We start from the raw sequence: 16,625 nt of genomic DNA on the forward strand, positions 1-16,625 counted from the left end.
CGAAAAAAAATTACACTATTAAAAGATATTGGGAAAACTGCAATAAAGTCCCTAAGTATTGCCCGTATAATCGATTTAGCCCTTATATATTTTTTTTTTGCAATTTAGTCCTAAATACCTGTAAACGTAATCAAAACGAGATATTTAATAGGTTAGCCGGTATCCCACCGGTGTTTTGCGCATGTGGCACCTTACGTGTACAAGTGAGTTTTACCCTTCCATTTCCACTGCATTCGACGTCTGGTAAATCGATTGAGAGAAAAAGATAGGGTTTTTACAGAGTGATACACGAAGGAAGTAAGGTTTTACTGAGAGAAACGAAGGTAAAACCCAATGGTTGTCGAATCAGAAGAAGTTCGCCATGAGTCATCTGAAGAATACGACTCTGAAGAATACGAAGATGATGACGAGGTGCTCGATACTGAGCACATAGATGTGGAAATGGAAGAAGATGATTTCAAGACACAGGGTAAAGAGAGATGCAAGGATGCTTTCCTTAACTTCAGTTCTGATTATGAAGATAATGAAGCCGATGAAGACAATTACTTAGTTGATGAAGATGAAGAAGGGTTTGGTTCAGAAGAGGAAATCGATGACACAGCAGGGGCTAATGATCTTGATTTGGGAGATGCGGTTGGTGCAGGCTTCCCCATTCACGACCCATCAGTTAAGTGGAATAAGATGAAGCCCCTTCTTGGTGAAAGGTATGAATCACCACATCAGTTGCAACAATGTCTCACAAATTATGCTATTAAGTCAGGGTATAACATTAAATTTGCGAAGTGTGACACTGTGAGATTAACTGCCAAATGTGGTTATAAGATGAAGTCTCAACCTTGCCCATTCAGAGTTCATGCTTCCTGGATGACTCAAGAAAGGTCTTTTCAGATTAAAACCTTAGTCGATGAGCACAAATGTGTTAGAAATTTCAATATTTCAAATTTACTGAGTCCCAGATGGCTAGCAAGACACTTTTTGAAGGAGTTGATAATGAAACCTAACTTGAAGTGTAAGGAGATGCAATAAATAATTAGGACCAAATTTCATTGTGGTGTATCTTGGTCTAAGGCTTACAGAACAAGGTGTAGAGCAATGACCATTATAGATGGTAAACTTACAGAACATTATGCTAGGGTGTGGGACTATTGCCATGAGTTACTAAGGTCAAATCCTGGTAGCACTGTCCAAGTTGGTGTCACTGTAAATCCAGATCAAACAACATACTTTTACAGGATGTATTTGTGTTTTAAAGCAATCAAGGAAGGTTGGAAAATAGGGTGTCGTAGGGTAATTGGTCTAGATGGATCTTTCTTGAAAGGGGCATGTAAAGGAGAATTACTCACAGCAATAGGGAGGGATGCAAACAACCAAGTTTATCCAATTGCTTGGGCAGTTGTTGACATTGAAAACAAAGCTAATTGGAAATGGTTTTTGGAACTGCTCACAGAGGATCTTAATCTGCTAGATGGAGGAGGGTTTACTGTAATTTCTGATCAACGTAAGGTTTGTAATTTCTTTGCATATTTATGATTTTTCCTTAACATCATCTTATATGTTTATGTATTCATTAAATTGTAGGGATTGCTTGAAGCAACCAAAGAAGTCCTACCAAATGTGGAGCATAGACAGTGTGCAAGACACATATATGCTAACTTTAGGAAGACCTATTCTGGAGTGGAGTTCAAGAATATGTTCTGGGCAGCTTCCTTATCAACTGTAGAGAGTGAATTTCTCAGGAAAATGGATGATATAAAAGAGGTTAATCCAAATGCTTATGAACATTTGATCGCAAGAGATCCTCACACATGGTGCAGGGCATTTTTTAGGACTGATATAGCATGTGAGGCAGTTGAAAATGGCATTGCAGAGTGCTTCAACGCCATCATATTGGATTCTAGAAAGAAACCCCTTCTAGCAATGTTTGAATAAATTAGGTTGTACATGATGGATAGGTTCTACCATATGTTACAAAAGGCAGAAAAGTGGGAATCAGTGGTTTGTCCAGCTGCTATAAAAAAAATGAACAAGTTTGGAGAGGATTTGAGGTTTGTCTTAGCATTTTTATTGTTCCTTGTTATCATTATTCTAATTTCATTGTTATGATTTCATTTAGTAATGCCATTGTAGGAATTGGAATGTGAATCCAAGTGGACCATCTATTTTTGAAGCCAGGAATGGATTAGAAGGGTACGTGGTTAACTTACAAAGCAGAGTGTGCAGCTGTAGGCTTTGGGATATCTCAGGAATTCCATGTGTACATGCACAGTGTGCAATATTATTCACTGGACAAGATCCTGTTCATTTCATAAGTGAGTGGTTTCATGTGGACAGGTTCAAGGCCATATATGCAAACAATATACTACCTGTGAATGGTAGAAATTTATGGCCTAGAACATCATACATAAAGCCTCTACCCCCTTTAGCTAGAAGAATGCCAGGGAGACCAACTCTGAAAAGAAAGAGGCATGCCATTGAATCTCAAGACAAATACTCCTAAAATAAGATGAAGGTTACAGGAAAAGGAAGGACTGTCCAATGCAAAAATTGTCTTCAAAGGGGTCATAACAAGGCATCTTGTAAGAATCCCAAGGTCACACCAGAACCCAAACTCAAGAAAAAAATGGGTAGACCAAGATTGGATCCTGATATCAGTCATTGGACTAGAGGTGGTGTAAGAGGTAGTAGAGGTGGTGCAAGGGGTAGTAGAGGTGGTAGAGGGGGTAACAGAGGTGGTGCAGTGGGTAACACAGGTGATGTAGTGGCTAACAGAGGTGGTAGGGGTAGTAAGAGAGGTGGTAGGGGTAGTAAAAGAGGTGGTAGGGGCAGTAAGACATCTGTTGGAATTGAAGGTGGTGGAGTGGCTGAAGTTGAAGGTGGTGGAGTGGCTGAAGTTGAGGATGACACTATTCCTGAAAAATATTTAGTCCATTTATGGAAGGCAATGCAAGATTTGAAACTATCAGGGTATTCAACTGAAGAAATTAAAAAGTCACTTAGTCTGACAGATTCACATATGAAACAACTCAATGATTACAATGACACTATTAAACAAGTTCTTCCTATGTCTATGGTAAACCCTCTATATTACCTTAATGTTTACATTTATTTATGTTATTAATTGCTTGATGTTTTATAGGAAGAGGAGTATCCACCTCAGACTGAGACACAAGATGGGGCTGAAGAAATTATCCCTGAGACACAACCAGAAAGTGAGGAAGAAGAAGAAGGCATTAATGACACCCATGAATTACCAGTACACCTTAGGATTGTGAAAAAAAGAAGACCCTCTGAGAGGATTGTTAAAACCAAGCTGAAGAAGATGGGATGTGTTGGGACTTCTTCAAATTCAGCATTGGAGTTGGATTAGACTGTTAGGGTGTTAAGGGTAGTAAGGGTATTTTGGTACATATTTTGTGAATGCTACTTTTGTGCCTCTTTTTTGAATGCTACTTTTGTATATCTTTTGTGAATGCCCTTAAATTACTGATAACCATATTTTGTACATCTTTTGTAAACACATTGAAACATAGTGAATGCCCTTAACATGGTTGGTAATGACATATTGGAGTTTGGTGTTTAATTATTTTAGCCACATTGAAACATTGTGAATGCCCTTAACATGGTTGGTAATGACATATTGGAGTTTGTTGTTTAATTATTTTAGCCACATTGAAACATTGTGAATGCCCTTAATATGGTTATATTTGTCAAGTGTACACCATTTATGCAAACCAAGAAGGGCACCAGCAACACCTCTGTAGTAAGATCTTGTTATTGATCTAAATGATTATTGACCAGCCTAACAAATATATAAAGAAAAAAGAAGAGATTTTTTTAAGATTTCTTTTTATAATAAATGTAACAAGAGAATAAGGTATAGAAGAAAAGAAGGAGACAAACTGTGTCCCAGATTTGGAGCTTTATTGGTTTGTTGTCAATGGTGATCATTTTAGTCCCAAATTCAACACCAATTGTTAAATCATGGTTATATTTGTCTAGTGTACACCATTTATGCAAACCATAATAACATATTGCCATTTCATTAACCGAAACATTACATGATCCACAACAACATTTATCTATTACGTCATGATAACAAACCAAAAGATTACATCATCCCTACCATACCATAATACCCTACAACTTACACTAAACTAACCATACATCATCCCTACAATGAAACAAACAAAACAAACCATCATCCACTTGCAGAATCCAAATTCATTACTAGGCACATGTGTATTGTCACACATTGCAATTTGATTATCAGGTTCAAGAGCATTCGCAGGGGCAATAGGGACATCAACATTCACAGGGGCAATAGGGCCATCAACAGGTATTTCACCTTCATTAACAGGGTTATTAAAAGGAATAGCTACACCCCCATTAGCAACAGCTCCTAACTCATACATTCTTTCTTTATACCACTTATTCAATAGTGGTGGGTCAATCCAACGAAAATACCCACAGTCCTTCTCTTCATCCTACATAACATAGCAAGATGCATGTTTTTAACATAGAAAAATGGGAAATTTAGAGGATTAGAAGAATTTGAGTGAGTTTTGAAGATTCTATACCATGTAATTTGGGCAACCAAAAAACCTCCGACCTGGATTCTTTCGAGTCCATGATGTCCACATTCCAACCCTATATCCACAATAGCACGTTCTGATGTTGGTGCTTGACGAACTCGACATCGATTTCCTGTTGCCAATTTGCCCTAATTGTTCGCTCCTTTGACTGGAGATTGAAGAAGACGAGCTCGATTCAATGATTTAGCCCTCTTAAATGGCACGTAGGATGTTAATTAACATGATGACTTCCACGTAAGCTGCCACATCAGTTAGATACCGGCTAACCTATTAAATATCTCGTTTTGATTACGTTTACAGGTATTTAGGACTAAATTGCAAAAAAAAATATATAAGGGCTAAATCGATTATACGGGCAATACTTAGGGACTTTATTGTAGTTTTCCCCAAAATATTTGAGGGGCGGCTACCCGCAACTCTACATTGGATCCTGAATATTGTGTTTTTCCTTTTCCTACACTTTTGCTTTGCTTTTGTTAGACGAGATTTAAAAATTTGAAAGTATCATGGGCCTGGGCTACAAATATCATATTAACTTTATACTAAATATAAAATATACAATTCATAACTCAACAGTTATGGGCTATGACGGTTGGGAATGAAAATCAAAATTTGGGAATTAATGTCCCCTTTATTTTTCTACTTTTAGCTATAAATTTAATTTGATTGATTAATAGTATATGCTAAAATACTTTTTATACTGATAATTATTAATTTTGATTGATCAATATAAAATATAATATTTCTTATAATGTGATATATATGTTCAACGTGATATTATTATATTTTTATTTCTCATATAAATTCGGATTTTCATAAAATTTAATATTAATCTTAGATGTAATTTTTTTTCTTAAAATTATAGTATTAAGATATTATTTTGGTGTTCCGTATAAAGTTATAAATTTGTAATTCCGTGACATGCATCTATACAATATATTTTTATTTTAACTGTGATGTATTTTATTTGGTATCATGAAATTAAATGACAATTGAATATGCACCAACTATGAAAGTGATGAAATGAATTATTCTCATTTTAGTGTTATTTTGGTTCGTCTATTGGAATAAAATGAATCATTTATTTATGTTTGATCCGTGAAAATGACGAATAAATAGAATAAAAATCATCTTAATAATGACAAAAATACTAGACACAAAATACATATAATTTACTAACTTTTACAACATTATCCAATCAAAAAATAATTTTCACATCATAATAAAATGCATGATAAGAAAATAAAAACACATTAACAATTAATAATCAAAATATCAAAAAATTCATAATAATCTCGTCAAAATATAAATAACAAAACCCCTTTAAAAAATTAGTTTCGTATGAAGTATATTAATGTCTTTGGAAGATAAACAAACAAATGGTTTCTTTATTATTGACAATTAAAAAAAATAAAAACATCATCGGAAATTCATCGTCAACTCTAAAGAAGATTACAATTAACTTCTCTTTTGTTTTTTCTGTCTTTTAGTTTAAATCGAGCCTTAACTATAATAGAAGTGAACTTTAACAGATTACTTGACAATTTAGTGGTTCAAATTGTGAGATTACTTTGATATTGATTGTTTACAATAAAGAAATAGGGACCGATCAGTTGGCCTTAATTAAAAGCAAATGAAAAATTGCTTTCTAAACCAACCAAATAGTGAAGTATGACAGTGACATTGTTTTATGTTGCTATGACCGATGACATTCACAAAGAAAGCAAAATGACAAAGAAAGCTATACTTCTGTACAAAGAACTATATAAAATAGCTACAAAGTGAATTTGGTTGTGCAATTTTGGAATGAAAGTTTTTACTTATCTAAACTTCATATTAATATTTCTAGAGAGATGAAATCAATAGTGGGGTAGGAAATTTTGGAGATGAATATTATGGTTACAAGTGGCGAATTTAGAACTAAAAGCATGAGGTTTCTTATGTAAATGAAATTAAAAAAATATGAAAAGATAGATCTTTTGACAAAAATACGATAGTTCCTTATATTTTATATATATTTGTTGTATTAAGAAAAAAAGTAGATCCTACGACCTACTTTGTGCTATTGTGCATGAGTAGCGCACACATCATGGTGTTTGTCGAGCATGTCAGTTGTGTCGAGCTCCTATATTGTAACGCCCGTGTTTCTAGGCTTGCCATTTTTAGCAATGTAATAGTTTAGGTTAACCTTGTAACTCAACTTGAAATAATAAGAATGTATTATTTGTGAATTATTTGAATTATGTGATTTATGTGTGTATTTTCTTAATTTTTATAATTTAATGAATTAAGAATAAAATAAGCGTCAAAATTTAAGTGTGAGTTAAGCCTGACATCTTTGCATAAAGTTGTAGTGGTCGAAACAAGGATTCCGGGGATATAAGGAATGCCAAAATCCGAGTTATAACGAAGAAGTTATGACCTGTCGAAGTTTCGCGACAGAACCGGTACGACGCCGAGTGACGTAAAATATGAATTTAAGATAGAGCGATATTTAGCCTTAGCAATCTAAACGAAAGTCGTAGATTTCGTTAAACCGAGAGCATGCATAAAAGGAACGCCCAAATCTGACTTCGTATGAGGAAGTTATGATTTTATGAAGTTTCGACTTAGCAGTATACAGCCCGAATACTCGATTTGAGATCGAGCGGTTTTTAGCCGAAACAATCTAAATGAGAATCGAAGATCTTGTTGTTAGTAGCGAAACGATGAAAAGTTAGGCGAGAACGGACGTCAGACGAAGAAGTTATGAATTTATAACGAAGTTTTTCTGTCCCGGCCTTCTAAAAATAAATAATAAAATTAAAAGTCAAAATTAGCCGACGGAGTCTAAATGAAAGTTGTAGAGTATGGTCTGACCTTCGCGTGGATATAAAGAACGTCGAAAACGGAGCTCGTATGCGAAAGTTACGCAATTTAGAAGTTTGACAAGTCAATTACGCCCCGCGTAATTTGAGTACGCCCCGCGTACTCAGTCGGATGCAACTTGTCTGACCAATACTCGAGTGCCACCAGTCGACGCACGCAGTGACGTCAAAGTACGCCCCGCGTAACCTGAGTACGCCCCGCGTACTGAGTACGCCCCGCGTAATTTGAGTACGCCCCGCGTAATCCCAGACCCAGCAGCCTCTAAATAGAACTCGAATTCAGCCATTTTCTCTTGTTCAAACTCTTCCCTCTCTCTAAGTTTTGCCTCGATTTGCGTGCCGTTTATACCCCAAAGCCCCGGTATCATTCCCGAGCCCCGAAGTAAGATCCGAAGCCCCGAGGATCCCGAAGAGCGTTATTCCCGAGCCGAAACGCTGCCCGCGAGGAGCCCGGTTTTGTGAAGATCTTCCAGATCTACGGAGAAACACCTCTTCTGCAAGCCGTAGTGCGGCCCGATCATCTTTTGATCAAGTGAGTGTGTAGTTATTTTCATTCCAACGCAATATTATGAAGTATTTCCTATAAAATACGTGTTATGTGTATATACTTGGTTGTTATACGTGTGAGTGTATATTCACTCTCTTCTATCTTATAGATCTGATGTATTCTCTATGAAATACGTGTTATGTGTGTATGCCTCATCTGTTATGTGGAATATGTGTTGATTAAAACATATTATACAGGTTTTTAAACTATGTATAAAAACGTATATTTTTATCTACTAATATGTTGGGTAGAACATGGGTAGGTAATTGGTGTGTAATAAACAGATGAGAGGCCTCGGTGTTATTGGTGTTATTCTAGTCATTCAGCAGAGTATGGATGACGACCACGGACTATTCTAGACTGTCCTGTGGAACACTAGCAGGCTCATTACCTGTAGGTGTTGTGAACGACGTGTTCACCGGTGTACTCTATCCCCCACATGGTTGCCTATAGGATACTTATTGTTGAGGAAGCCCCTCTGCAGTAATATCCGTCCCGATGAAAAATCCTAAAATAAGTTCCTTATAATAGACGTTATTTTTAGGAACGTAAGGTGAGGATAACGGGAATGGGTAATCGGGTTTATTGTTGATGGTTGAAATTAAATATAATTATTGTGGGTTTGAAAACCCTATATGCTCACCAGGCTCCCAAGCCTGACCCACTCAGTTGATTTATTTTACAGGAAGTGGCGCAAGAGCTTAAGATGGGCGAACATCAAGTTGTTTTGTTTACAAGTCTGTATATGTATATATTTGTTGAACGACTTGTAATGTTATCGTTTATGCTTTATGACCTGTATCGGAACATGACATCCCGACTTTTGATTTTGAAATGAAATCATATTTCTTTATGAAATGTTTTGATAAATATCTATTTTATCATGTTTTGTTTTTGGGAACAAATTCCGCATCTCCTTTAAAATTAAAAGGATTTACTCTGAAAATTATTTTAAAAAGCATAAATGAAATCGGTCTTTTCTGGCCGAGATTTTGGGGATGTCACAGTTGGTATCAGAGCATTAGTTTAAGCGAATTAGGAATTTGTAGGATTTCTAAACTTAAACTTAGCATTCTAAGTGGAGATTGCGAGGTGTGTGTCTGTTGGATCTTAGACACAAGCACTAGTTTATTTTAGGAAAGTTGCCTAAAATGCTTTTATGTGCTAAATGTTATATGTTGCCATATATGATATTATTTGTTCGGATCTATGGTTTGTTGCCAACCGGATCTGAAGGTTTATGTGTTTAGGATTCTAAGCGTATGTATACGATATTAGAATTAGCATGTAATCGTTTGGAGTAATAAGGTGAAATTATTCGGTGTATAGATCAAAATGGTGAGAACAAGAAGCGGAGTTGGAAATGCTAATGAAAACAGGAATCAACCGCCTGTAATCGAGCAAGTACCTGTCGTAGCTGCTGCACCTGAGCCGATAACAATGGCTGGTGTACAAATGATGATTCAAATGATGTTGGATCGTCAGATGGAAGAAACAAGACGCCTGCTTAGGCAGAATCGTGAAGAACCGTCAATTCAAGCGGAAGAGCCCGAGGAGAATGGAGGGCAGTCTGAAGGAGAAAACTTTAGTGGGATCATTGGTCAAGACGAACAACCAGTGGTTAGACGCAATAACCAGTATGGAGGAAATGATGGTCGTGGGTGCAAGTATAAGGATTTCATGGCATCCAAACCACCATGCCTATCCGGAAGCCCGACGCCGGTACAAGTTATGGACTGGGTCTCTGAAATGGAGACTATGTTTGAAAGTTGCGAATGCAGCAACAGGCAGAAGACCGCTCTTGCGATCCCTCTGCTAAAATCTGGCGTGTTGAGTTGGTGGAAGCTGTTAGCTGACTCTATGCCCAAGGGAGAAGCAAGCAAAATGTCTTGGGAAGACTTTCTGGAACAACTAAAACTACAATACTGCTCCGAGCAGGACCTTCTGGAAATCAGTAATGAGTTTCAGAATTTGAAGAAGGGGAAATTGAGCGTTGCTGAATACGCTACAAGTTTCACGGAAAAGATGAAGTTTATCCCATATTTGGTGCCTACAGAACTCTCTAAGGTCAACAAGTTTTCCCTTGGACTACCAGCGGACTATGGTCCAATGGTTAAGCAAGCAACCACATTGAAAGCCGCCATCTGGGTTGCTAGAAATGTTGAGACCCAGATCAGGGAAAAAGGTCTAGAAAGGTCAGAGGTTGGTGAGAAAAGGAAAATCGATGGATTTTCAGGGTCCAGCAAGAAAAGTAAATTCTCGAAGTCTAGTTCGAGAGGAAGTGGAGGAAAGGTAGAGGCGAAATGGTGCGACAAGTGCAAGAAGAAGCATCATGGGAAGTGTGGCGGGGAAACCAAATGCTACAAATGTGGAAAGCCAGGGCATTATGCCAACGAATGCACCTTCACCAAGAATGTTTGTTATGGTTGCGGTGAGGAGGGGCACATCTCAAGGGATTGTCCGAAGAAGAAGGAGGCAGCAAGACCCAACATTCCGCCAAAGCCAAAGGCGAGAGCATTCCAGATGACACTGGAAGCTGCTAAAGATGAAGCTGATGTCGCTTCAGGTACCTTTCTCGTTAACAAATTGCCTGCCCAAATTTTATTTGATTCTGGAGCCAACTACTCCTTTATATCGCATGAATTTGGTAGAAAACTAGCTTTGCCTATTGTGAGACTAGATAATGCTTTATTAGTCGAAGTTGCTAGTGGCAAGATTGTACCTATTAACCATCGTATGAAAAACATTTTAATTGATTTGAATGGGAATAAGTTCCACGAGGAATTATTACCTATAGAACTTAATGGTTTCGACATCGTTTTGGGAATGGATTGGCTTAGTGCCAATGATGCCGAAATTTTATGCAAGAAGAAAATAGTGAAAGTGAATTCGCCTGGAAAGGAATCGTTTATGGTGTATGGAGATAAACGCAGAGTAAATTCTGGAATCATTTCCCTAATGAAAGCCAGAAAGTGTTTGACTAAGGGATGTACATCATATTTAGCATTCGTGATCGATGCTAAGAAGGAAAAGAAGGTGATGCAAAATATTCCTGTTGTGTGTGATTATCCGGAAGTATTTCCCGAAGATCTTCCGGAACTATATCGTCATTATCTCCAAGTTACTTGCTTCCAGGTATATATACGCTTGTTGTTTCAAATATATATACGTCTTATACTTCGTTAGGGTTTACTATTAGGGTGCCGAGTTCGAAGAGATTATAATCTATACGGATTTTCATCTTGTATAACTGAAACCATTTGATGTTATTGATATATGATAGGCGGTTTATCAAGAAGAGCGAATGATTATGTCATATTGTATTTTTTCCGATGGGGAAAGGCATGGAAAGCAAGTCTGGGTCTCACCAGATATTGAAAGACAGAGATAAGAACCGCGTGGAGGACCTCCATGGAATGTTTACAAATTTGCAGTTAACAAGGAAGTTAATCAGATGCTCAAAGAATGGAAGAATGAACTCAATGAGCCTTCACATGCTTCTTCTTTACAACAGGTTTGTCATATTGTTGTTAAAAGTTAGAACACACATCATTTTCTTCATAGAAGCCATGGTGACTAAACTTGTGTTGTGTTTGACCGAGGTTCAAATGTTGAAAAGTGAGGTGAATAGAGTGTCTACACAAGTGTTGTTGATTGTTGTTTCCATGGTCCAACTTAGTCAATTTTCTTTTTTGCCACATCCGATTGATAGTGATTCTTATGATAGGATTGTTGTTTGTGTAAGATTGTTGTGTAATCGAAATGAAGATATGAAGAAAATATGGTTGCAGTCTTGTTGTGAAAGTTTTGTTCAAATGCTTGTGGAGAAACATATGAGGGAAACTGAAGAGACAAAAGCTAAGGCTTTGGTTTCTCATGGTCAACCTGATGCTCTCATTGACTTTTACCATTTGAAGAGCAGGAAGGTAACTTTCTTGTTTCTTATGTTTTGGTTTCTCATGCTCAACCTGATGATCTCATTGACTAATATCTCCGAAAAATAAAATAGTTGAAAATCTATGTTTTATTCTACATGGTGGAGCTAAAAAACAGATATGATAAATTTAATGTGACCATATGAGACTTGGCATATCTATGTTTTATTCTACATTGGGAATTTGTTCTGATTGTCTAATTTTTACAGGAACCTGAAAGTTGTTTGGATGCACACCAAGCGCTCGCTAAAATGCTTCAACTGAATGGTATTTCTTCGTTCATACTATTCTCATTAACAATTGTTGTTGGGAAATTGATTTTATTTGGGACTAATATACATATCAGAATGAGCAGTTTTTTGACTACATTTTATGAATTGATTCATATTTCAATTTTTTTTTTCCTAATTTAACACTTCATTTATGTGGACATTGCAGGATCTTAACGATGTTGAATTCTGAAAAGGTATCAAGTATGTTTATGTAGATGATTTAATGGATGATATTGGTGAGATTCCAATTCTATTCGAATGGAATCACGAATTCCAATTCTGTTGGAATGAAATCATGAATTCCAATTATGTTGGAATCACATAAGTTGATGTTTGATGAATGGACCACAAAATTGAAACAGGCCACATTATTATTTTAGAATGTATTAGTCGTTGTTAGATTTTTGATGTTTTCTTTTCCGTTTTGAAAGTTTTTTAGTTTTATTCTTTAACAATAAATGTAATTCTTAACAATTGTTACCCGTATTCTATAAGAAATAATGTATTTTTTGTTTTTATTCTTCACTTGATTGTTCAAGAATTTGTTATTCTACAAGAAGTTTTTAAATTCATGATCAAGAAATAGGTTCAAGAATTTTTTTTTTTATTATTTACAGCTCAAAAATATTTTTATTTTTGAATATACTCATAAGCATATTCTATCAGAATATCCGAATTAAAAACCTTATAATTATTAAAATTCGGATTTTTAAAATTAATAGAATCTATGATCCCTTAAAATATACAAATTTCCTTTCTTAAATATGTATTAATTGACTAAAATACCCTTCTAGTTAAATTGGATGATATTTTTCAATTATTTTTAATTCAATAATATGTATTAATCACTTTATTAAAATAAAGAAAAAGATTGGTCCATAATTATGCATACAATAACACAATAATTAATTTTAATAGAATAATCTATATATATATATATATATATATATATATATATATATATATATATATATATATATATATATATAGTAATTAACCTATAATGGCAGTCTACTTTACATTTTGTTCAACGATAACATTTTTTCATGTATAGGTATCCTATTTTCCATTATAACTAATATAATTGTCTTTTTTTTTTTTTTTTTTTTTTTTTAACTTTAACCTATAACAATATGTCTGGTCAGGAACCTAACTTTGTTTAAGATCAAGCAAATTTAAGTTCGTAACAATTCCAGTCTCAAAAAATATACAATGATGCCTTGCCCCGATGTTGATTTTGTATCTTCTTCAAACGATCATCTTGTCATTGAGGTCTTAGATAAAACAGAATATTTAAGTTTAGATAGACCCTGTTAATCTGAGTTTCTTCATGATCAGTTTGATATCAATTTATACACACATGGTGTTTTAAAAGGTCTACAAAGTTCATGTCTGCCAAATCGTAAGTTAGTTAAATTTCTTTGTATAACATACATTTTAATTGTAGTATAACAATTGCATTTCCATAATTATTTGTGGTTGTTTTTTAGTCTATATATATCATCATTCTTTTTCCAATAATTTACACATAAAGAATGTCCCTTATATCTTCGAAATATTTTACATATTAATTTGAAAAAACTATTATAAAGTTACAACAAATCATATAAATATGTAAATGAATAACTCTTTTAAATAATTGTATAATGATTTTCAACTATCAATTTTTGTTTAATTTGTAAAATGTGGTTTTCACGTGTTATAACCTAATATATATATATATATATATATATATATATATATATATATATATATATATATATATATATATATATATATATATATATATATATATATATATAATCACGAATCGTGATGCACCTGTTGAAATGTTTGCAATAGTTATTTTTTATGTAAGTTTCTTAATTTTTTTATCAAACACTAATACGAGATTATCTTTATAGAACTTCCCGGTACAATAAGATTTAATTATTTGGAATTTATTTAAAATATTTAAAGCGTTTTAATACTGTAACACTTCCATGGAAGTATGGTTTCTATGTTTTTATTTAACCTCGTGTTTTAATTGCCTATAATACGTTAGTAATAATAATTTGTTATTTCTAGTTTCTTAAAATAAGGAAATCACTTTCTATTAAGTTTATTAGCTATGAAAGTGTTGTATTGCACGAATTTATTTTAAAAAAATTAAATTAAATATGAATGTATTAAATATATAGAAGTTTAAATTTATAAGGAAAATGAGAAAAATATTGAAATTAAATTGTTTATTTCTCTTTTAATTTTGAACAAATAATTTAAACAAACGAACAAAAAAATAATTGGATTTTAATTTAGGAATTTTAAAATTAAAATTAAAGTTAAAATTAATAAAATTGATATCCACTTATTATTATATTTATTATAATTATTTCATTTAAGTACAATATATAATTTAGTAAAATAACATATAAAAAATTTTAAAATAACTACAAAATAACATATAACAAAATAAATAAGAATATAACATTTAGTTAAAAATTTATTTATTAAAATAAACGTATTTTAAAGAGATAATATATATATATATATATATATATATATATATATATATATATATATATATAAAATCAAATTATAATATATACCAAGTATATCAAATTTTTATTGCAGTCGACATGTTATATTATTAAAGGAAAAAACTTTTATATTCAACGAATTTATAATTACAGAAACAACACGTGAAATAATAAAAATAAAAAATTGGGTTGGGAAAAAGAACGGCGGTTAGGAAGCGAGGAGTCCATCACGTCAATTTTCTCCTGCCATTTTTGTTTTTTCTCACTTCATTATTTGGTGCAATTATTGAGGTTGGGTTTTTTTCTTTTCCTTTTTATTTTTAATCGTATTTTTTGGGCATTACTTCGTGGACCACGGCTACCAACGACCACCATGATTGGGTGGGGTTGCCACTCATCGCCACCGGACACGGAAGCTTCCACGGTCTACACTCTACACTCTACACTTTAGGTCTCTCATTTTATACTACAACTACAACTCTACGTGACACAAGTAAATGTAATTAAGTTATTAGATAATTTAATATTAACAAGTGGGTGGGAACCATGGATCACCTTTGTGGTGATGAGATGTTTTTTTCTTTTATTCACAAAGGATGACGAGGATAAAAATATGACAAAACGAAACCCAAAACAGAAGCACGGATCGATAGACGGAAAAGGGACAAAATAAAGGTTAAAAATGATTAAAGGGACTGAAAATGAGAAATATTAAAACACGTGTGGCCAATCTGTAATGAAATATAAGTAGTAGGGTGAAAAAAAAAGACAAAAAACCAAAATGATCAAAGGGACTTAAAGTGTCAAATATTAATAGATATGTGATCAATTTCTAATTACAACATACCAGGAATTAAAATTGTCAAATTATAAAAAATATTGTAGGAAAATATCGATACATACAAAATAGTGAGATTTAAAGTGACAAATATTAAAAGATATTGATAATCTCTAATTACAACATATCAGAGACTAAATTGTTAAACTATACAAAGTATTTTAGCAAAATCTTAAAACATATAAAATATAAATTAAAATTGTCAAACTATAAAAAATATTGTAGCAAAATTTTAAAACATACAAAATATACTATTTCTAGTGATCATGTCTACATATAAATTTTTATTAGAATGATAAAATACACATATTAGTTTACACTTTAAATCAACCTCATAGAAAAAGGATATCACAAGTTCACAACATGTTGTTATAGAGTAATTATTTAATTTCAATGCCACTTAAACTTTCAACCTAAGAAAAAATATCACATGATACTTAAACTTTCAACCTAAGAAAAAACATCACATGATACTGCTAGAACGAATTTTTTTAATCTCAATTTCCTTATTTATAGCATACATAAAACATAATGATAAATATGCATACAAAAATGGTATGTGTTACAATGTGTTTCACCACATTATGTTGGAATGTCATCAATGTCAAACTAGCTGAGTGATCTATGGCGGGGTCAAACCCACACAGATCCTTGTCCTCTTTTGTGATTATAATTTTGTGTGATAGTATTGTTTGGCATCAAAGATGGAGAAAAACAAATTCCGAACGCATACAAATACAAGAACAAGGACGAGTCTATCTATATCGAAGGTGGGTAACTTGATCTACCTTTATTTTAATTTTTTTATAAGAGATTATACATAGTTATAAATTGTGACTTAGCTTAAAATTTTAGAGTGAACTAAAATTTTTGGCAACAAAAATATATATAAATATATTTCATAAGCCCACATTTTATATTTTTAATGGGTACTCTATCCATTTAAGGTATAACCCAATAAAAAAGTAGTCAAATACTAGTTAAAGATAATTAAATAAAGAAAGAATAAAAACAATAAAAATAATCGTGCTAAACGTGGTTCTTCTCCCGCTTCA

At 33.5% G+C, this 16,625-nt stretch overlaps 2 protein-coding genes across 2 annotated transcripts; one reads left to right on the plus strand and one right to left on the minus strand.

Moving 5' to 3' along the window:
* Positions 1 to 1,092: 1,092 nt before the first annotated feature.
* LOC145030463 (uncharacterized) lies at positions 1,093 to 1,929 on the plus strand. Its single transcript, XM_078978829.1, has 2 exons — positions 1,093 to 1,503; positions 1,579 to 1,929. Exons 1-2 carry the CDS (start codon positions 1,093 to 1,095, stop codon positions 1,927 to 1,929), a joined length of 762 nt encoding a protein of 253 aa, XP_078834955.1.
* A 2,166-nt stretch (positions 1,930 to 4,095) lies between these two features.
* On the minus strand, positions 4,096 to 4,707 carry LOC145029402 (uncharacterized). The gene is made up of 2 exons (XM_078977945.1): positions 4,578 to 4,707; positions 4,096 to 4,484 (listed from the first exon to the last, which is right to left on the minus strand). Exons 1-2 carry the CDS (start codon positions 4,695 to 4,697, stop codon positions 4,155 to 4,157), a joined length of 450 nt encoding a protein of 149 aa, XP_078834071.1. The 5' UTR covers positions 4,698 to 4,707; the 3' UTR covers positions 4,096 to 4,154.
* Between the last annotated feature and the right edge of the window lie 11,918 nt (positions 4,708 to 16,625).

The sequence above is a fragment of the Lactuca saligna genome, chromosome 2, assembly GCF_052625555.1.
Source record: "Lactuca saligna cultivar CGN05327 chromosome 2, ASM5262555v1, whole genome shotgun sequence".
In the NCBI taxonomy this organism is placed as follows: Eukaryota; Viridiplantae; Streptophyta; class Magnoliopsida; order Asterales; family Asteraceae; genus Lactuca; species Lactuca saligna.